Source organism: Trichoderma aggressivum (genome assembly GCF_033847375.1).
Source record: "Trichoderma aggressivum f. europaeum strain CBS 100526 chromosome Unknown scaffold_022, whole genome shotgun sequence".
NCBI classification, from domain to species: domain Eukaryota; kingdom Fungi; phylum Ascomycota; class Sordariomycetes; order Hypocreales; family Hypocreaceae; genus Trichoderma; species Trichoderma aggressivum.
This window is the reverse complement of record NW_026946388.1, coordinates 187,126-208,186: the sequence shown is the minus strand read 5'-3', so window position 1 is coordinate 208,186 and position 21,061 is coordinate 187,126. Positions and strand designations below refer to the sequence as shown.

The window sequence follows — 21,061 nt, the reverse complement described above, 5'->3', positions numbered from 1 at the left end:
TCGAGATGGAAAAGCAATGATGGTCGCCACAGCCTCCGTCTCTTGCAAGGCCCGGCAGAGGCAGCGATTTTCAGGAGCCCGGACAGGCGATCCGGGAAGCGAGAATCTGGAGCGGGAGGCGGAGGAGCGACGTGGGACCGGCGAGGAGTTGAAATGTGTCCAAAGTTGCGCGCGGTGATGTTCGCAAAGCAAGCAGAGAGGACACGGGGGACGGGAGCAGAGCGACACAAGGGACAAGGAGAGATTCAGATCCAAGGCGGCCATGACGTACCATTCAAAGACGGCAGCCGAAACTGTCTGAGAGCCAACGTCGCACTCGTTGCTTGTGATGTGCGCAGCCCGTTCGTTTGGCGCGATGGAGCTGACGATGTGGGCTCAGAGGGAGGTCGAGCAACAAAAAAAAAATACAGTCTCCAGCAAACAGACGCACAGACGCGAAGAAGGGGGGGGTTGTGGGCTTTGCCGAAGAACTACAGTGGACAAGTACAGGCTACTGGCAGAGGGTGACAGGCGGGTTTCTGATAGGCTGGACAGCGGGGGGGCGGGCTTTTAGCAGTTAGCAGTGGCTGGAGAGTTGGAGCAGACAGGAGTTTAGTAGGGCAGTTGGTAGGTTAGTAGTGGTAATAGCAATAGATTGTGAGAGCGTGAGAGAGAAAGAGAGGAGGAAATTGAAGACGAGGATTTACACAAGGTATTGGATGCAAGATGGGTAAGATGGGGGACTGTTTACAGGGGGGTTACGGAAAGAAAAAGAAAAAAGAGGTGGAAGAAGAAGAAGGGGAAGAAGGGGAAGAGAAAAGAGGTGCCAGCCAGCATCGACAAAAATACATTACAGGCCAGAGACTGCCAAAGGCCTCTCGATAAGGCCGTCTGTAGTACGAGTAGGTACACCTACTCGTACAATCACCGGCCAGTTAGCGCCAGACCAGGTACTGCTACTACCTCCGCGTGTATCCGTACCGCTCCCATCCCATCCCATCCTGTTCCATCCCATCCCATCCCATCCCACCCCATGCCACTCCATGGACAGCGCCAAGGCAGGGCCGCCGCCTGCAACTCCGTATTCGCCCGCCTGCGTGTGGTCAAATGCAATATGATGGCAGCGGATGATGTAAAGGCAACAAGAAATGCGTTCGACCACTGCTAGTGTGCATGCATGCGCGGCGGCCAGGGGCTCTGCGGCAAGGGGAAGAAGCGCTCAATGGTCAAGAACTGCAGGACAAGGGCCGTCCGTCCGGTACGTGTATCCTCTGATTGTCGTCATCTTGCTTCAAACAAGGCGGCAAAAAGGTGACAGCCTGCCTGTTGAAACTTGACAGACAAGCCCGTGGATCGAATGAACGACTCTCTGCAGTTTGACATCGGCCCAGAATGACTCTCCATCGTGGGGGCAAGCACATCCACCCTGTCCACGTCCACTCTCCGAAATGCCCAACATTCAGCATCATTAGAATGGAATTGGATTGACTGATCAGTTCCTCCAGCCTTTGTCCTGTCCGCTAAGCTTCTCACCCAGCCCAGAGCTAGCACCCGGTCCGCATTTCCCCTCACCGGAGGCCACTCAAGCTGCAGTCCGCGGACATGTTGATACGGAGCAATGGGGTGTTTAGGTGCTGCTATACTGCTCCAAATATCTCTCCCCCTTTGCTCAATAGGGGTGTTCGCGCCGCCGACCATCCATCGCAGCGACTACCGGCACCCACCGCAGCAACGGAGCTCCTTGCTGCATCGGAGACGCAAAGTGGGAACTCGATAACGCAGCGACGCAGCGAAGGGGGGGGGGCTGAATCGAATTTGATCCCCCTCGGTGTCCCAATGTTTGCTGGGGCTGAGATGGATGGCCCCGTCCAGCGTGGATTCTCCATCGTCCCAAGACCTCGTGGACGGCCAGGGGCCCGCGTGCTCGTCTGCAGCATTTTGACAACGGCGAGTGAGTGCGTCAATTACCTATTCACTGTTCCTTGCGCAAGCTCCCTCCTGTGCTCGTACATACTCGTAGCATATGCAGTGAGCACGAGGCGAGTCCAATCCCTTGCATGCTCCGTCTCCACACGCTTCCTCTCCCGCCCTTCTGGACGCCTCGGGAATTGCCCGTACCTGTAGTGGCACTAGACAATAAACAATTCCATAGTGCCATCATGTTGGCATTGCATACTAGCAGTATTCGATATAGATGCCACTGCTAGCTATACAACCTTGAAGCCATACTACTCCAGCGAGCGCCTAAAGCTGGGTGGCTGGGCTTCTCGAATCCCCCAGGCTCATTTGTCGCCGCACCGCTGCCAAGCAAAAGAGTTCAGGGCTCGCCCATTGTCCACATTGTCCAGCCCGGGCATATTAGCACGTGGGATGGAATGGAGATGCTTCCAGGCTAAACCACTTTGATGCTTCATGAAACAAACGGCCCCGTCTAGTCGTTGTGATGGCAGACGTCAGGTCAAAATGGACAATCCCCTTATCCAGACCCTTGATTACGTGATTTCCGACAAAGAGGCTCAAATCAATTTCCCTCCAGTCCCGTCCAGTCCAGTCCAGATAAGCTCAGCTCTTCATGTACTGTATGGATGGCTTGCATTTGACTCTGTAAGATGACATGCGGGAAATCAACGAGCAAATCCTCCCAGGGAACAAGTAAAATGAAGAACACGCACACGCACATAAGACTCCATGCCGTCCGGCAGTTGGCACTCGGATCTTGCCTGTTCCGTCAAGCTCATCAGGGCAGTTCCATGTCCATTATGCGTACTAATTAATACTGCAGCAGCCTCTTCGTCGATCATGATGGCACCATTGACCCTTTTTTCTCCTTCTCTTGCTCTTCCTTTTCTGCAATCTACAGTACAGTATCTTACAGCACAGTCACAGCTACGTGTAGTTTTGTTTTTCTCCTCTCCCTCCAGCCGGGTCTCGCGGATGGCACACCAAATTCCCCAATTCTCCAAGCATGGGCACTGCCATGATTCATATCGTATCGGCGACTCAATATGCATGGCCGATGCAAGTGCTAGACGCTGGCCTGAAACGTTAGCATGATGTAGCTCTGCCGCCATGACGGCTCACCAAGAGGCGCCAACGAATTAGATGCCAGATTCGGCAACAAAAAAGACACTGTGACGTGCAGCACGCGAGCAACGGTCACATCACTTGCCTACTTGATGCAATTGTCCAGTGCATGTGTGTATTTGATATGATGTTGATGGTGCCGCATGCGGAGCAGAAGACTCTCGTTGGAATGTATAGTTGTGCAATCAATTGCTGTGATGCCAAAAAGTTCATCAAAGGCTACAGGGTAACATCAATGTTGGTGAAGGCGGGAGGCCTGCAAACACATGGTCTACTATATCTGCCGTTGGGCAGCATTATGGCCTCGTCTAGACTACGTTTAGATGTCATCTTCTTTGTTTCAGCATGCCTTTTATCAAACAAAACTCACATCATGTGGTCTCCGATCTAGGCGTTGGTAGGGAATACCGTCATGTAGCACATACTTGGGGGAGTTAAAGCCCCATGTCTGTTTCCATCCATCTCAAGAAGCAGTACGACGACACTCTTCTCACACCCCCACGGATGGCAGCGAGACCAACAATTACTATGGCTCCTTGAACGAAGCGTCGGGCAAGGACTTGGGCCACAATGGCTATGCAGAGGAGATTCGTGTGTCTGCCGAAAAGATGCTGGACTGGGAGTATTTCATTATAAGATGGCACGATAATGGAGGTTACCAGCTGCTTGCACCATACTAGCACCGCCAATCGTGGTCAGTAGACGTTGCTTAGGATGGCAGGAGGCTGCAGAGGAGAGTTGACGTCTACTTGACTCTGCTAAATACATGTATCAAGTTTGACAGCCGCAGAAACGGTCTATGCCTACCACATATATAACACAACAACACGCTGAATGCATTAACGCAAGCTTTCAACACCAATGGACGGGTTTCTCAGCTTATACCACACACTCATCGTCAAACAATGCCATTAGGAAAAAAAATTGGTATCTTTTTTATTATTCAACATCATAGTCATTGCCACCATTTAAAAAAGCCCCCCCACAGGCCATGATGAGGGATGCATGTCATCAGGCTTTCCGTGGCACAAACAACAACATCTAAACACCGGTGACGTGCTTTTTGATATAGATAAAAAAACCGCCCTCAAGCGCCATGCCGTAACTTTGCACGATTAGCGGAACTTTGTCCCCCTCTTGACACTTTCCCATCCCCCATCGCAGACCCATGATTTGCTTTCCGAAACTAGGGTTTTTTGTCTTGTTTTTAAATTTTTGTTACTTTTAAGTATTCGGCGGCTCATAATCTATGAGACCTCAGGAAGAGAGGTCAAGCGGAGGTAGGGCTTGATGGTGCGGAAGTTGGGGAACAGCTTCTTGGCCTCGTCGTCCTTGATGACGGGGGCGACGATGACATCCTCGCCGGGCTGCCAGTTGATGGGGGTGGTGACGCGGTATTTGTCGCCGGTCTGCAGGGAGTCGATGATGCGCAGGACCTCGGCGGCGTTGCGGCCGGTGGAGGCAGGGTAGGAGAGGATGGTGCGGATCTTCTTCTTGGGGTCGATGAAGAAGACGGAGCGGATGGTGAAGGCGATGCCCTTTTCATCGACGTTGGTAGCGTCCTGGTGGTCGATCCTGTTTGCATTGTTAGTCAGGAAACAAGTAGAAGCAACAGCAACAAGAACAACAAAGACTTACATGTCGTAGAGGAGAGAAACCTGGCGCTGCTTGTCGCCAATGATGGGGAACGTGACATGGCCGCCAGTGACCTCCTTGATGTCGTCGATCCAGCCCTTGTGCGAGTCGACCGTGTTGGCAGACAGGCCAATCAGCTTGACGCCGCGCTTGGTGAACTCGGGCTGCAGCTTGGCAAAGGCGCCCAGCTCGGTGGTGCACACGGGCGTGAAGTCCTCCGGGTGGGAGAAGAAGACGACCCAGCCGTCGCCGACAAACTCGTGGAAGTCGATGGGGCCCTGCGTGGTTTCGGCCTTGAAGTTGGGGGCTTCGGAGCCCAGACGGAGGGGGGCAGGCTGAGACATGGTGATGGTGATGATGGAGGGGTTTTGTGTTGTGTTGTTTGGGGTATAGAAAGGTGCAGAGCTTGGTGTTTAAGACAAACAACAGGAAACAGAGAGATCAACTACAGGAAGAAAAAAAAAGAAGAAGAGAAAAAAGAGGCTTATATATATCTCTCATCACCCATCCGCCCCCAAAAACGTAATCGAGGGGCCCATCAACGCAACCACATCCATCACCCAATATTCCTCCTCCCTCTTTTTCCTTTTCCCCTCCAAGCCCCTCCCCCTCCATCCGTCTCATCACCTTTTTCCTCTTTCGCCCCAAGTCTTGCTTACGGAGCTAAAAAAAAAAACACACCAACACAACACACAGCAACAAGAGCATCATCCCCCCCCGCCCACCCCCGAGCTTCAAGCTTTCTGCTCCTTACCAAAACGAACGAACCATTGCAACATTCCACTCGACAAACCCCACGATCCGCGCCAAGTGCCTGGCCTAGGGAGGTCCTCAAAGCGGCAAGGCGCCGCGATTGCGTGCTGAGCTCGCCGCCTCATTGGCCCGCCGTGCGCATTTTGCAATTCGAGTCTCTCTGACGCAATGGGCGACTAGCTCCCGCGGGCTCCTCTTGATAGCTTTCGGGCTCATGCAATCACCCCCAAAGAAACTGCGGTTAAAGAGAGACGCTTGCGGGCTGAATGGATCCTCTTTTGCTGCGGCTGGTCGGCCATGGGTCACACCCAACGCCGATGGGCCGGGGAGTTGAAGCTGAGCTGATTACAGTAGGTATGTAGCTTTTTTCTTGGCTGGAAGGGCAAAAGACAAATCACGGAGACATTTGTGTAAGCCTTACGGTCGATAGTACAAGGCGCTTGCGGTGCTGAGCTTGGCCAAGGGCTAAGCAGGTCTCGACCTCTGGACTAATACTTGCTGTTAATCCTTTTGTTGACCAAGGTCTTACTTGGTCTCTTGTGCAGGCGGCCGTGGATCGGTAAACTAGCTACATGCACGACTCAGATGGAGATGATTGATGATAAACCCACGTGTCATCTCGCCGTCGAACGAATATGTCTAGTACGGTAGGCGAAGATATAGAGGGGAGGCGGTTTTGTATGTGGGTTTGTAAGTGAGCATATTTTTCTTTTCCCCTCTTGGGTACCACGTTAGGAACGGCGTTACCCTTCGAACGGTGCATTATTGTCATCCCAGCTAGCTCTCTTTCCTCTCTCCTCATTCTGGATAACTTCAATTGATTCCAAACTCGTAGGTTGTAACAGACGTACACGAGTAGCACAAAGACCATGCCATCAGCCCCAACCTCGCAATCTCTATCCCCACCAACAACCAAGGTTATTCGCAAGGTGAGCCACATCGCTGAAAATCACCCCACGGCAGTCAACATCGTACGTGTTGAAGCGAAACTACTCAGCCGCCACAGTAACAATCGAACCCAAATGGGGCTTTCTGGCGCGCCCTTTTCTGTGCTGACCCGAGATCCTGAGCCCGTGTGACGACTGCCGACAGCCCGAGATCCGCTCAGCGCTTCAATTTGCTCTTTCGATGCCCAGGATGCAGCAGATGAAACGTAACAACTTTGCAACCACGCTGTATGCATACAAACGAACACCAAATATCAATCAAAATGAGCAAAAAAAAAATTATGAATTTGACAGAAACTGCAAAAAGTCGACCACGCCAGGAGTCGAACCTGGAATCTCTAGAGGTGGTGTGTACCAACCGAAATCTAGCGCCTTAGCCATTAGGCCACGCGGCCGTCGATGCAGATAGGCCTGCTATTCTGGTATATGGCGCTCGCACAATGAACAAGTCGCTAGGCGCAAATATTGCACGACTGATGCTTGCAGAAACGTGGGCAATCTCTTGGTATCAGTTTGATTCAAATATAGGTATGCCAAGATGCGTGTTTGACCAGCAATGCTACTCCTCTCCTCCGACTAATGTAGCGTTGTTCCCTCATCCCATGCCGAATACCTGCATCGAATTTCGCCATAACGGCCGACTTTCTGGGGCCTCACAGGCCAGACGCCATGTCCTCTCTATACCAAAGTGCCACCGTCCGATACACAAACCCCGAAATAGTTGACTTGAATAATAATGAAAAAGAAAAGTATCGTAAGCGAAAGGCTTCCATTTGTCCAAGAAAGTATATGATAACGCCATTCTATGCTTGGATTCCGTGCGGCTTGATCCGCCAAAACACCATGCCGTGTCTTCCCCCTTCCGGCTCGTGGTTGGGGGTCAATCCTTTATACTCATCACCAAAAGCCGCCAATGACTTGCCCAGCAGGGCCAAATGCGCCATGATTAGCTGGTTTGGGAGTGTCCTCAAGAGGCGCAGACTGGCTGTCATCGGGGTCACTCTCTTCGGTCCCTTGCTCCACTTCCGTGTCGCTCGTGTGGTTTGGCTCACTCGTCTCGATTTCGTCAACCGGAGATATCGCAGGCCCCAACGACGGCCCGACGTGGCCATTCCCATCGTCACTAAAAGTAATCGGAACTCTTGGTTCCAAATAGTTGATGTTCGCGGCATCAATAGCATCCAGCTCGCCGTGAATACTTGCCGGGGGGGTTATTGGCTTGGAGAAGTTGAATCTTGGGTTTGATTGAGACTGGGAGACGGACAACTGAGGCACATGCGTCTGACTCAAGGCCGACCTTTTTAGCTGCGGCTTGCGCAGAGGAGTGGAAGAGGCAAGTCCATGTCTTCGTGAGGAGATTTCCAGGCGTTCCTCCTCAGCAGTCTCCTCATCTGTTAGATCGGTGTCGAGGACCAATCCTGGGCCGGGCAAAAGGAGGCTCCCGCCTGATCTTCGTCGCTGACGCTTTTGGCCGTGACTGGCAAGCGGTACACCAAGATTGGCCTGGTTGGGTGTCTGATCATGCTTGTTGAGCCGCAAGCCTCCCATGTATGAGACTATGCTTCTGAGGTTGCTCTGGCTCTCTGAGAAGACGACTCTCGTCCGGAGCCGGTGCACTGCACGATCCAGCGCCAACTCTATCGCGCAGCTATCGCGTATTCTAGACAGCTTTGGCCAAGTCGCTCTTTCACCAACGAGACAGCACTTCAGCATAAAGTCTACAGAGGGATTGCTGAGAAGCACGGGGAGGTTGTCGAGGGTCAGGTCAGGCAAAATATTGATATTGCCCGAGTATTTTTGACTGAGGATACTTCGAAACTTGGTCATCATGTTAGGGAAGAAACCCATCTCGGCCATAAACTGCAGTCGGTGGAGAGCCTCGTCTCTGGCTAGCGATGTGCAGGTATATATCCAATCCATGTCATCGCCACCGTTTTTGGCGCTCTTGTGAGCATGCTCATTCTCGGGTGAAAGGTGATCATCCTTGGAGAGAAACGGGGTGACGTGCGGGTTCACCTGCGACACGATGAAATGATTGACGTTGAACATTTCCGCGAGGCGCGTCATGGGCAAGTCATTGTCCACCGAGCCGTCGATAAATCGTTGGGGCGAAGGGTTCCACTGGCGATGTTCGCCCGTAACCGGGTCTTTGACCAGCAGGGGCGACGAGTTAAAGATGAGAGGCACCGAGCAAGACGCCGCTACAGCAGACCAAATCATGACGTTGGGCGAAGTGACATAGTTGAGCAGCCGTGGCAGTTCGTATACGGATGCAGATGAGACGCAAATGTTGAGGATGCGTCGAGTGCGGTTGTACGCCTCCTGAAAGGTGATGTCGCCCATCATACCCCTCATGACTCTCCTGAGATGGGCAATGTCCGACCAGCAGCCCTCCGTTAGCAGCCGGCGAAAGTGGTCCAACAGGCCATCTTGGTTGTCTTGGGCTTCGAAAACCGCTAAATCGCCATAGGGAAACTCTTTAATCAGCTGCGGAATCTCTTCGTCCGTCCTCGTGCACATGACGGCGCAGACTATGCTTCCAGCGCTGGCGCCGGATATGATCCTGGGGAGAAGCTGGTTCTCGAACAAGGCCTTGAGGACGCCGACGTGGGCCATGCCGAACGTCCCGCCGCCAGATAATAAAAGGGCGCTTCGTCCGAAGCTCTGGCGCGCGAGCAACATGCCTTCTAGCAGGTCCTTGTAGGCAATGCCCTGGTCCGTGGCGCTGTGGACAATGGCAGCGTCGATGGTTTCGATTGTCGACTCGACATAGCGCTCAATCAGCGTCTTGGTGCCAAGATAGGAGTGCCGGTAAAGATCGACGTTACCCATGCCGCCGAGATCGCGCGACAGGGCCGTTCGGATGAGGTGCATCATGGTGCGGATGTCCCGACTTTCGCGGGCCTCGTCGAGCGCCCGGAGCCGCTCTTCGATGAGCTTGGCGTTGTAGTCGTCGCTTTCATCGTCTCGTCTCCAGTCATCGTTGCCCTCGAGGACGTCGAGTTCCTGTGCTGCCGCTTGCCATTGTTTCAATGTCTCAGCCTATCACATCGGTTAGTCCCATATGGCCAACAACCACCGGGAGGGGGATTCAATAGGCACATACGCTCTTCATGCGCAGGCAGAGTATGTTTTTTCTTTCTTCGAGGAGCCTCGCCTTCTCGCGCTCTTCGCGACTCACGCCATCTTTCCAGGATCGCAAGAAGCCCGCCGCTCCTCTGACTGTCTGCGATACGGTTTGTGCGAGGGTCCGGTCAGCGGGCTGCAGAGGCTGCGAAGATGCCGAGGCGTGTTTCTGGCGCTTTGGCGACGGTGTAGAGGTGCTGCCGGTGTGTATTTGAGGTATCGGAGGTGCGCGGAGGAAGAAGTCGGCCATGACAAGAGACGCTGCGTTGCATCCGGGATTTGTTGAGGATCTTCGATCTTCAGGTGGGCAGCAGGAGAGTTTGGCTCGGCTGCAGTCCCATTCCTGCCGGCAGCGTCGATTCTAATAATAATTATACGAGCAGTTGAGGCAGCGGGTTGGAAATCAAGAGGAAGAGGCTACGGAGCAATGCGACTGGGGGAAGCAAAAGTGCTGTTGGTAGGGAGGACGGGGCGACAGGGGAGGCTTTGAGGCAATCTGGGAAGAATCCGGGGATGGTTGGAGCATCTGACCGCTCTGCCACACCCGCTGATGGCATATGCAGGTGGGGACCGTAGCGGCTTGGGGCGCGGGCTGGGCGGACAGGTGTACTTTGGGGGTACGCTGGGCGCCGTACCTGGGACCAGTCGGCAGTTGGGCTACAGTTGCGCTATGAGCCTGTGTGGTCGCCCTACAAGCCGAGTGTAGCGCTGCGTGCAACCCATGAGGTGGTACAGCTACTTTCGTTCTACTGTCGCACATCGTAGCGAGCAGTCACTAAAGTCACGCAGCTTCAACATAACCTAACCTTTTAGGTGCAGGGTCACCCCCAAATCTCCATCCCCCATGCTGTAATAAATACCTAAGCCCCCCGTAATCCTTCCCCCGGTTACTCCCCCCGTATTCCCGCTGCTGCGTCCACGTGCTGCCGTGCCGCTGCGCTGACTCGGGGGTTCGCAGATGCTGGCGACAGATCAATCTTCACATGCCAAAGGGGCCGCATTCCGGGGATTGTCTGCAGCTCCCTGTATCAAAGTCGGGTACCGGCACATGCTTCACCTGTACATCAGGCGTTCCGATCGGGTACCAATCAGGCTGCGTCTGACGTTGGCAAACCCAGAGTAGCAGAGACTCCCCCATCTCGTACCCCAGGATCCCCGGACTGGTATTCGGCTGCAAAAGAGGCGGTAATGGTTTTAGCTCCATCTACCTTGGATGCAGCAGAGGGGAACTAAGGTTCCAATAGAGCTCCAGAAAACGCCATGCCCACCGCCGCGACCGCGGGTTCCGATACGGTCGGGAGCCAGGAATGACGTCGGCTGTGTAAATTGTCTCATGATGTGTTCAAAGCCGTGTGTCGGGTGGACGAAATAGCGCTGATCAGCTATCCTCCAGGAAGCTATTTGGGGTGTCTCATATGCATGTCACGCTGACGTGTTCTAGAAAGACGGGATCGTTCCGAGAGGTGCGTCATCGAGATGGGTTCATTCCAGCTGGAAAGACGGGAAAAAGAATCGTCTTTTAGTCATGAACCTGGGTAGGGCACGATACACGTATAAATACAGATTTTGCCATAATAAATACATGACACAGTGAATGACTCACCAAAACATGAGTGTACCCTGCAATATATGCCATGTTTGGTGCTAATGTTGAAGCAACCCGTCACACGGCGTGACACACATAAGCAGCCAGTGACTCACAAATGCGCGTTTGCACGACGTCTGGGATTTGATGCGCAATCTGCCTGTACAAGGCATTGGCCGTAGCAATGTGAATGCATCACCCATCATGTATAAGAACAGCAGAAATATTCAACAACGATGCTGCGCTCTTCAGCAAAGCGTTCTACATCCTCACATCCTCCAAAATGGCTGAGTCAACGAGCAATACTCACTTGGACGAGAAATCAACCGACCAGCAAAACACCATCACAGCCGGAGAGATGCACTCAACCCCAAACCTCGTCCAGGGTAGCAACCAGGCCCCGACCAATCCACTCGACCAAGAAGTTGAGAACCAAAAGTACCTCGAAGGGCGCCTCGATATCGACGAGAAACGCAAGAGATTCGACGAGACATCCTGTACTGTCGAGGAAAAGGAACTATCTGAGCTCTTCAGGAAAGGATTGCTTGACGATGGAAGTACAGGACCCTTGAAGGGAGACTTTACCTTGAACGATCTCCCTCGACTGAGCGGCGATGAAGCATGCAGTGTCCAGTGGACGACCTCGAAACGGAAGCCAAAAGACAAGACTTCAAACGACGCTCGTGCGATGGGTGGCCTATCCGACGATGAATTGGCCAGTGTTTTACAAGCCTGTCCGGACTTGGAGGACTTCATCACCAAGAAGACCTAGCTATTCCAGACTGATAAAAAAAAAGATTCAAGCCCGTGAATTTGAAAAATGGCTGCTAATTCCATTACAAGTGTCTTACTTTTCGTTTCCCCCCTTACTCGAATTCGTTCACTTCTCATCCCACCCAGCAAGAACAGTCGCTAGTTGCTCGTGGCGAACCAAAGCCGTCTCAAACGAAGGCGCTCCCTCAAACTCACCGTCCGCAAACTTGTCATAAAGAACACCAACGCTTCTCCCCACAATCGCCAGCTCCTCTTGCCAGCTCTGCCAGCTCCATTCGCCCTTCTGCACCTGGTCCGATGCAAAATCGTGAACCTCAATGGTGACGGGAGCGCCGTACGAACTGGCGTGCAGAGAGGATCCGCCAAACGCCTGGAGTCGAATCTCGCCCTTTTCACCATTAATTGTCCATGAGAGGGCAGGGTCGTCGGGGAATTGCTGGCCTCGACGGAAACGGAAGAGCACATTGGCTCCCTCGGTGGCGATTTGCGATGCGGCGAGGGTGCCGTCGATGATGATGAGATCGGGGACGTTGGACTTTACTGTTTCGACCACCTTTTTGGTGGAAGGGTCGCGGAGGAGGACGTTGGGGCGCTGGAGCTGGAGGTGTGATTGGATGTTTTGAAAGTCCCCGATGACATACTGAACTTGGTCAAACACTGGAAGATGTCAGATGTGAAAAGAGGACAATCAATATACTCCAGGGGATGAAGATTACTCACAATGCCCAACTCCAATCGTTACAATATTGCCACCAACAGCCCTGTCAGTAAAGTACTTGAGCCCTGACAGCAAAGCCTCTCGGTCAACGGATCCGCCAAAGGCCCTGACCTCGCTGCTGAGGATCTTGCCAATGCTCCCCTGCTCAAGCAGCTGCCTGACCTTGACAACGGGAGGAGCCTCGCGCCCTTGGTTGCCAACCAGCGTCCGTCCACCCGCAACTCGAGCCGCGTCGACGAGCTCCTTTGCATGGGCTACATCGTGAGCCAGCGGCCACTCTACAAAGACGTGCTTGCCAGCCTTGACGCTCGGCAGGGCAGTTTCGTAGTGGACGTCGACGCGAGTGCTTACAACCACGAGGTCAATGTCCTCGTCGTCGGCAACGTCCTGGGGGTTGCCGTAGGCCTTTGTCTCGGGGGGCAGCTTGAAGACTTCAATGGCGCGCTTCGCCGACTCGACGCTGCTGTTGCACAGGGCCACGATCTGATACTTTGCACGACCGCGGGGGGAGAGAAGATAGGGCAGATGGGCGGCGCTGGCCCAGGATGTGGTTGCGGTGCTGGAGAGGCCGATAATGGCTGTGCGGATGGGCGCCATGATTAATAGTTAATCAATTGTGTGGCTAATTGTAATTACAGGTGATATCTAAACCTGGCTACTTGTACAAAGTAAGTCTCTTTTCGTCTACATGGTCTCTTTGTATATATAGCTGGGTTATTCCGTATTTCCTCAACTATTGCGTCTTGATACAAAATATCGTGCAATAGTGTGGAGGGTGCGGGTGGATTTCTAAGCAGCGATTTATAATGCTAGAGGCTGCAAAGGATCTCAGTTTTGATTTGCTTGTCTGGCTATTTGGAAAGTATGGCGGGTGCATGGCATTACCCCAAATCAACTACCTATGTCGTCTTGTCCGTGTACATGTATATGAAAGTAGACGCATTGTACAAGAACAGTGATTTTTCCCTTTGGGGTGAGATCCCGGTTACTTCCCTAGAGTCTTGGAAGTGGAGGTCTGTCTGAGGCGTTTGGCTTCCATCATGCGTCTCTTGTCCAATGGGCTTTCAATTTTAGTGTTTCTTGTGCTTCTAAACTCTCAGTATGCTAACGCAGAGCATTCATCCCTCCAGGTACAGTAGGCAAGGTGGCAGGATACATATCTGTCTTCAGCACGTGAGGGCGTCGCAAACAATAGGCGACTTTAAGAGTTATAGGATGAAATTTGGTTGAATTACAATTCGATGAAACAAAAACTGAGAGTCCGGGGCAATTGAACAAGTATAAATCCCATTTGCTCGTAACTCAGCTCTCCACATATTTCACCTCTTCACGAGCCCTGTTAGTTAGTGCTTAATACCTCTCAATGCATTGGTGGGCGTTTAATCACTGCATACACGTAGCCAAGAGATGGCATTTCTCAAAAGATCAGACTCAGTCTCGACAATCTAAAAGTATTGACCAAATCTCAATGTAATGATCATCATCTTTCAACCCATCTTTGTTTGTCTTATTATATCATTGGGCGAGGTTATGAAACAAAAGGCGTGGGTTTCCATCTTACATGAACGCTCACCATTCTCCACACGCTACCGGCAAAATGAAATCGCCCGCACTTGAAACCAAGTATTGAGCTAAACCATCACGTCTTCCTCACTCCAGATAGTCTTTCAAGTTGTTTACTATCCGTCCAAAAAGTTTTTTATTATACAATACCTAAGTCGGATTTCATTCGTTTACGCAGACTTCTGCCTCTGTCTTTTGATATCTTTAAGTTGTACTGAGTGAACTATCACCAACAAGCGAGCACCTCCTCCTTACAAATACCGCAATGAGTTCATCATCGCAACATCTAACCAACTATGCCGCGTTTACTCGCCCCGAAACGGGCATCAGCCAGATAGGTCATTTAGACGCAAAAGCCGGCACAATCCAACCGCTCAGCCTCCTCTCCGGGTACCCCATCAAAGATCTCTACCAGGTCATCGAAGCCGGCCCATCGCAAATAGTGGCCTCTGGCTCTGCTCTGCCCCTCTCATCTGTTAAAATATTGGCACCGCTTGTAGGACGCGATGTGTTAGCTGTGGGCAAGAACTACATGGAGCACGCAAAGGAGTTCAATGCCTCGGGATACGACAGTTCGGACAAGGTCGACAAGCCCAGCCATCCTGTCATCTTCACAAAGCGTGCGACGTCGATCATTGCAGATGGCGAGGACATTTACTTGCACCCGGAGTTTTCCAAGAGCGTGGACTATGAAGGTGAGATTGGAGTTATTGTTGGCAAGGCCGGGTTCCGGATTCCCAAGGAAAAGGCCATGGACTATGTCTGGGGATACACGATTATCAATGACATGACGGCTCGTGAGAGGCAACGAGATCACAAACAGTTTTATATTGGCAAGTCGGCGGATACATTTTGTCCCATGGTATGTCTAGCGCATGTATTTCTTCTTCGTTGTTTGGCTGCTGATTATCGCAGGGCCCAGTTGCCGTTCCAAAGGAAGCCCTTCCGTCGGTTCTGCGTGTTCAAACCCATGTCAATGGCGAGTTGCGGCAAGACGCAACGACAGACGACCTCATTTTCGATATCCCAACCTTGATAAAAACGCTTTCTGAGGGACAAACGCTATTACCTGGGGATGTGATTGCTACTGGCACGGTTAGTTTTATCCTGTGATATACATACTGCAAGTCCTGACAGTCATGACTTTGTTAGCCCGCCGGTGTTGGTATTGGACGCAACCCGCCTCTCTTTTTAAAAGAGGGAGACGAAATCGCCGTCACCATCCCTGGTATTGGCGTTCTACACAATAGAGTCACCGCTGTGAACGCAACGACGGAGCGTCTCGCCTCCCAATCCGTCTTCGGTCTTGACAACGCCGCACGTTCGTTGAACGGCACAGCTGGACTGACCATTATCAATGGCAAGCCGTTACACTACAAAAGACTTGGTGTTGAAGACAACAACGGTGTCGTCTTTGTCCACGGCCTCGGCGACACATCAGAATATTTCTCGCCTCTCATTGCAGACTTTGAACTCCAAAAAAAGGCAAACGTGCACTTGTTTGACTTTGAAGGCCATGGCCTCAGCCCTACGCACCCGTTGAGCGTCTTGAGCGTAGACTCCTTGGCGGCGGATCTCGCGGGTGTGTTCTCGCACGCGGGACTCAGCGAGTCCAACCCCGGAACACTGATTGCGAGTTCCTTTGGATGTTTGATTGCCATCAAGTTCGCCATTCTCAACCCTCGTTTGGTGAATAAGCTTGCGTTGTTGTTCCCACCGTCTTCACCACTCTCCGACGCCTCTAGAAATGTGTGGAAGAAGCGCGGTGAACTCGTTCGCGCTTTGGGAATGGGAGCAGTGGTCGATGACATTATATCTGAGGGCACGGCTGAAGCGACAAGGTCAAGAGAGCATGTTGCAATGTCAGCAATTCGGCTAGGCTTGCTTGGACAAGACCCGGAGTCATTTGCAAAGGCCTGTGACGCATTCGCCAAGGCTGAAGCAGATCTCCCATTGGAAAGTCTTGGTGTGAAAACGCTTATTATATCAGGCGGCGGAGATTCAAGTTGCTCAGAGGAAGTGGTGCGGGGATATGCACAGAGGATCAAGGGAGCACATGTTGAATGGAACAAGGACCTTGGCCAATGGGCTATTTTTGAGAACGTGAGAGCAGTATCCGCCATCTTGGCGGAATTTGGTCTTTAGAATATGTTTGGTGGTGACTTTATCCCGATATTGTGTACGCAGAGTTGAAGAGAATAGTACATGTAGCCATTCATCAATTTGAATGACAGATCACTTTATGCTTGTCAATCAAGGTTAAATAAAATCTCATATAGAATAATAGCCATCCATAGATCACATATCCATATATACAATGATACTCTAGCTCTCCTTAAGAATCGTTCGGAAACGCATGTACCGATACCACCTGGATGCGTGTTGGACGACTTACTTTGCAAAATACCACAGACAAACCGTGGAATGCCACACAAACCTAATCCTACATACAAAAAGATGCCAATTCCAAAATTCAATGCAGAATTAACTACATGTAGCACCGGAACTCCTCAGATTCAGCTAGGCGCAGGAGCTGAAGGCCACTAAAACCCACGCATCGCACACGCACCTCCAAAGGCCGAGCCAGCGCCATTACATCACACAGCATCAATCGCATCAAATCGGGGAGCTAGAAGGGCAAATCTCAGTTTCAGCCGAGCCTATGAGAAGCCATCGATAATGGCAGTTTTGCACCAAATCTCAAAAGATGATGCGTGGACATGAAGATTGGGTGAATCCTCCTCACCAAATTTGTGCGGAGCGGCGCTACTCTACTCCTCTTGTGTTTGAGCTTCATACGTCATGACGAGTTAATTCGCCATGCTGCGTATCTTCTCATAGAATCTATAGCTGGCCATTTTCAAACAATCTTGAACCTCATTCGGATTGATACTCAATGACACTTGGCTGATTTTAATTCACGCCGACAGCAATTGAAGCCTCACTTACACACAATCTCACCATGTCCAAGATCATCACCGTCTTTGGCGCCACAGGCAACCAAGGAGGCTCCGTCGTCGAAGCCATCCTCGCAGACCCAGCCCTGTCCAAAGAATTCAAAATCCGCGGCGTCACTCGCGACGTAAACAAACCAGGAGCCAAAAAGCTCGCAGCCAAGGGCGTCGAGCTCGTCACGGTACGTAGAAAACACCACATGCCTTCTTCACTTATATCCATCCGGTAAAGCTCTAACCAGAGATGATATATGTATAATCGCCCGTGTATACAGGCCGACATGTCCTCATCCTCCTCCGTCGCCCCCGCCGTCCAAAACGCCCACACCGTCTTCCTCGTCACAAACTTCTGGGAGAGCATGTCGTCCGACACCGAAATCTCCCAAGGCAAGGCCGTCGTCGACGCCAGCAAGGCCGCCGGCGTCCAGCACCTCATCTTCTCCTCCCTCATCAACGCCACCGACGCCAGCAGCGGCCGCCTGCCCAACATCTCGCACTTTGACGGCAAGGCCAAGATCGAGGAGTACATCCGCTCCAGCGGCGTCCCCGGCACCTTCGTCCTGCCGGGCATGTTCATGAGCGGCTTCGAGACCATGATTCGCAAGAACCCGCCCTCGGAGCCCGCAGGCTACACGTTGGCTCTGCCCGTCGAGCCGTCAAAGGCCAAGGCGCCCCTGTTTAACGCCGCCCAAGACACGGGTAAGAAATGAATGATTTGATTTGATTACCTCGCAAAGCTTTTCACATTTTTTCAGCACAAAAAAAAAGAAAAAAAAAAAAGATCCACCACGTTGACAAACAAAATGCTACCTCAGGCAAGTTTGTAAAGGCAGCTATAAAAAACTTCCCCTCGCAGGCGGGAAACCGCATCCTTGCGGCGTCAGACTACTACACCATTGACCGGCTCATCTCCGAGTTCTCCCAGGTCATGGGCAAGCCCGCCCACGCCGTACAGATCGACGACGACAAGTTCAAGTCGTTCCTCTCCCCCGCGGCGGCGCAGGAGCTGCTGGAGAATATGAAGCTTCTGGAAGACCCCGGGTACTATGCTGGCGAATCTCTGGCGGGGAGCTTGGCCTTGCTGGAAGAGAAGCCGACGACATGGAAGGAATTTGTGGAGAAGAACAAGCAGAAGTGGGTGAATTTTGATCACTGAGGTGACGATGAGCACAGTTGTAGTAGGGACTCTTCTAGGGAGTCAATCATTTGCTATTTGGGACGTGGTTGCTAGGGTTTCATGTGGCTGTTAATCTTGAAGGATATACTCGTTGAGCCACTTACCTCGGCTCTAAACTGCACACTACAAGGCAAGACAGAGCAGCTGTCAAAAGGGGTTCAATGAGCGTGGCAGCATCCACGTAGTATGAGTGCTGATGCTAATGCTACCTAAAGTACTATTTAGGAATTCAAATGAGAGAGGTCATCAATAGTTACATATTGTTCAATCCTTCAATCTGGTCTCATCAAAACATATTGCATGCGGCGTTTCAAGTCATGGAATCTTACATTCGATAGTCGGGTTGACTCAGGTGTCGTTCAAACATGGGTACATACCGTTGAATTCGTTTTTTTACCGTGTATTCATCATCTGCTCCAGGCAGTTATCCAAAAGATTGTTTTCTTCAGCGCAGTCGCACATACTTCATCACACATAATCGGCAAGTCGGCTCTTCAGATCCTTGACGGTGATCTCACTGGCGTTCTCTGAATGGTGGTGGCGGTGGCCTTTGCGAGGGGGCAGAGGAACTCGGTTGACAACCTGGATGACGCCGTTCTTGGCCACGCCGTTGGGCACAACCACTCGCGAATAGCCGTTCACCTTGATGGAGGCAAACCCAAAGATGCGGGCAATGTCGACGCTGATGTGTGCGTCGCCGAGCAGCGTAGGCAGGTCGTAGTGCTCGCTCGTCAGCTCCTCGACCGGCTCCTTTTGCTGCTCCGAATCTCTCTCGTCGTAAAAGGCATCGGTGTAGAGCGTAGCGTTGGGCACAATGTTATACTTGAGAATGGCCTTTAGGTACTTGTGACCCTTGTTGGTGTTGAAGAGAAAGGCGTTTGCCTTGGGCCCCAGCCAGTTAAAAGCCTCGTTGGTGGGGACAAAGACGGTGCTGCCCTTGAGGTTGAGGCCGTGAATCTCCTTGACAAAGTCCGTCTTCTCATAGGCAAGCAGCAGGGTCGAGAACCGGTCAGGGAAGAGCGTGATGATTCGACCGATAAAAGGGGGCGGAACTAGGATGTGGTTGACGGCATGGATGATGCCGTTCTTGGCTGCCTATTTGATTGAGAAGAAGGGAAAATGAAAGGGTCAGTCCACAGTACAAGTACGAGCAACAGGATGCCGGCGACGGGTTGGCTATTATTAGACGCGATTGCTCAGCGGGGCAACTCACAATGTCAGCAGCGATCACTTTGCTGTAGAAGTTGAGCTTGACTCCGCCCAGGTTGACAGAGGGACGGAGCCGCTGGGGCTCACCGCCGAGAAACTCCTCGTCGTAGGCCGTGGGCAGCGTGTACGAGTGCAGGATCTTGCGCGCGGGATAGTCGCCCTCGGCAATGTGGTAGAGCAGGGCGTTTTCGATAAACTCTTTGCTGGGCTTCTTGTGATGGTCCGGGATGTCCTCAAAGGCCTTGTCGACGGGCACAAAGAGCGTGTAGTTGGCAGAGGTGCTGTTGAGCAGATCCACCACGCTAGGGTGGTCGTCGACTAGCTTGGCGAACTTTGTGGTGAACTTGCTCTTGGAGATTAGCTCGTATATCGTAAAGCTGCTGTCCTCGTCGTGGTGATGGTGGCCGGGACTGCCGACGTCCACTTGTCCATCTCCCGCGTAGCCCAGCCCCAGCCCGACGAGATCGGCCACGGCCTGGCCAAAGTCCTCGTGGATGTGGCCGCGGATGGACGACACGGCGTTGAAGAAGCTCTCGGCCGCCTCGATGTCGTCGTCCAGGTGGTGGGGGCCGATCATGGCATGGTCCTTGATCAAGGCTGTGACCTCGTCAGTTGCGCCGAGCGGTGCCTGATTTGGCGCGGCTGGTGCGGGTAAAGCCAGCGCGTGGGCTGCTTGGATAGCGGCCAGCGACAGGGCGCCAATGGCAGCGAATCTGGCCATGTTGGTTGTGCAGAGGACTCGTATGGATGTAGATGTTGGGGATCAACGGGGGCCGTGTAGCAGCACGAGGCCGTCACGGAGCACAGGCAGGAACAGTAGCTCGTTGTACAGCACAATGGCTAAGGTAGGTAGTCACAAACGCTCCAGGCGGTGATGATGGAGGACGGAAACAAGCATCGCCTCTGCCCGCCCATCTGCAGGGGGGACATGACATGGACAGCAAGACATGAACTCGAGCTGCAAGAGGCAAAAAGCTACAAGCTCCAGCAAGGGGCATCGCTGCCAAAGACACCGGCGGGCTCCACCGCCAGATCTATTTCAGGTATCCGGAAGTACTCGCACCCGCTGATGCTCTGGGCCGCAAAGCTTCCCAACGGCCAGATATTTCCGAGACAAGTGGGACAGAGTTGTCGGAGTTTGACAGGGATCAAGCCCGTTTACACTTTTACAGCAACGGCCTTGTGCACTGGCTGATGGGCGTTTGAAGGACCCTGCTGAGGACCAACAATTCGAGTGCCACAGTCGGGTTGCTGCGTTTCCGGCAGGCGGTGCAAGAGGGTACAAGTGCGCTACTCGAAGCCTAACAGCAGCCGGCGGCGGCATGTATTTACGGACCGGAGTTTGAGTACCGAGTACATTGAGCTGGACGCGCAATCGACGGATCCTACGACGTTATGTTACCCAGAAGCTTTGAATCGGGCATTGACCAGCTGCTGTGATCCGGGACGTCTGACGTCAAAGCCACGCTTCCGCATCATCGATCAACTTTGGCGGGATCAAGTTGAGGCCCAGACATTCCAAGCCCAGTCAGTTGCAGTTCCCGCGGGCTCCGCCGC

The 21,061-nt window shown here is 52.5% G+C and overlaps 7 protein-coding genes across 7 annotated transcripts; 3 read left to right on the top strand and 4 right to left on the bottom strand.

Annotated features, from left to right (window-relative positions):
- Positions 1–4,310: 4,310 nt before the first annotated feature.
- On the bottom strand, positions 4,311–5,042 carry Triagg1_5898 (uncharacterized protein; the record flags this gene model as incomplete). The annotated part of the gene is made up of 2 exons (XM_062900463.1): positions 4,311–4,638; positions 4,702–5,042. The coding sequence occupies 2 exons, from the start codon at positions 5,040–5,042 to the stop codon at positions 4,311–4,313; spliced, it is 669 nt and encodes a 222-aa protein (XP_062755099.1).
- Positions 5,043–7,295: 2,253 nt separating this feature from the next.
- Triagg1_5897 (uncharacterized protein) lies at positions 7,296–9,774 on the bottom strand (the record flags this gene model as incomplete). The annotated part of the gene is made up of 2 exons (XM_062900460.1): positions 7,296–9,440; positions 9,505–9,774. The coding sequence occupies 2 exons, from the start codon at positions 9,772–9,774 to the stop codon at positions 7,296–7,298; spliced, it is 2,415 nt and encodes an 804-aa protein (XP_062755098.1).
- Positions 9,775–11,392: 1,618 nt separating this feature from the next.
- On the top strand, positions 11,393–11,881 carry Triagg1_5896 (uncharacterized protein; the record flags this gene model as incomplete). The annotated part of the gene is made up of 1 exon (XM_062900459.1): positions 11,393–11,881. The coding sequence occupies one exon, from the start codon at positions 11,393–11,395 to the stop codon at positions 11,879–11,881; it is 489 nt and encodes a 162-aa protein (XP_062755097.1).
- A 108-nt stretch (positions 11,882–11,989) lies between these two features.
- On the bottom strand, positions 11,990–13,198 carry Triagg1_5895 (uncharacterized protein; the record flags this gene model as incomplete). The annotated part of the gene is made up of 2 exons (XM_062900458.1): positions 11,990–12,540; positions 12,604–13,198. The coding sequence occupies 2 exons, from the start codon at positions 13,196–13,198 to the stop codon at positions 11,990–11,992; spliced, it is 1,146 nt and encodes a 381-aa protein (XP_062755096.1).
- A 1,231-nt stretch (positions 13,199–14,429) lies between these two features.
- Positions 14,430–16,309, top strand: Triagg1_5894 (uncharacterized protein; the record flags this gene model as incomplete). The annotated part of the gene is made up of 3 exons (XM_062900457.1): positions 14,430–15,026; positions 15,080–15,259; positions 15,317–16,309. 3 exons carry the CDS (start codon positions 14,430–14,432, stop codon positions 16,307–16,309), a joined length of 1,770 nt encoding a protein of 589 aa, XP_062755095.1.
- Positions 16,310–17,126: 817 nt separating this feature from the next.
- On the top strand, positions 17,127–18,274 carry Triagg1_5893 (uncharacterized protein; the record flags this gene model as incomplete). The annotated part of the gene is made up of 3 exons (XM_062900456.1): positions 17,127–17,300; positions 17,394–17,817; positions 17,934–18,274. 3 exons carry the CDS (start codon positions 17,127–17,129, stop codon positions 18,272–18,274), a joined length of 939 nt encoding a protein of 312 aa, XP_062755094.1.
- A 489-nt stretch (positions 18,275–18,763) lies between these two features.
- On the bottom strand, positions 18,764–20,225 carry Triagg1_5892 (uncharacterized protein; the record flags this gene model as incomplete). The annotated part of the gene is made up of 2 exons (XM_062900455.1): positions 18,764–19,390; positions 19,509–20,225. The coding sequence occupies 2 exons, from the start codon at positions 20,223–20,225 to the stop codon at positions 18,764–18,766; spliced, it is 1,344 nt and encodes a 447-aa protein (XP_062755093.1).
- Between the last annotated feature and the right edge of the window lie 836 nt (positions 20,226–21,061).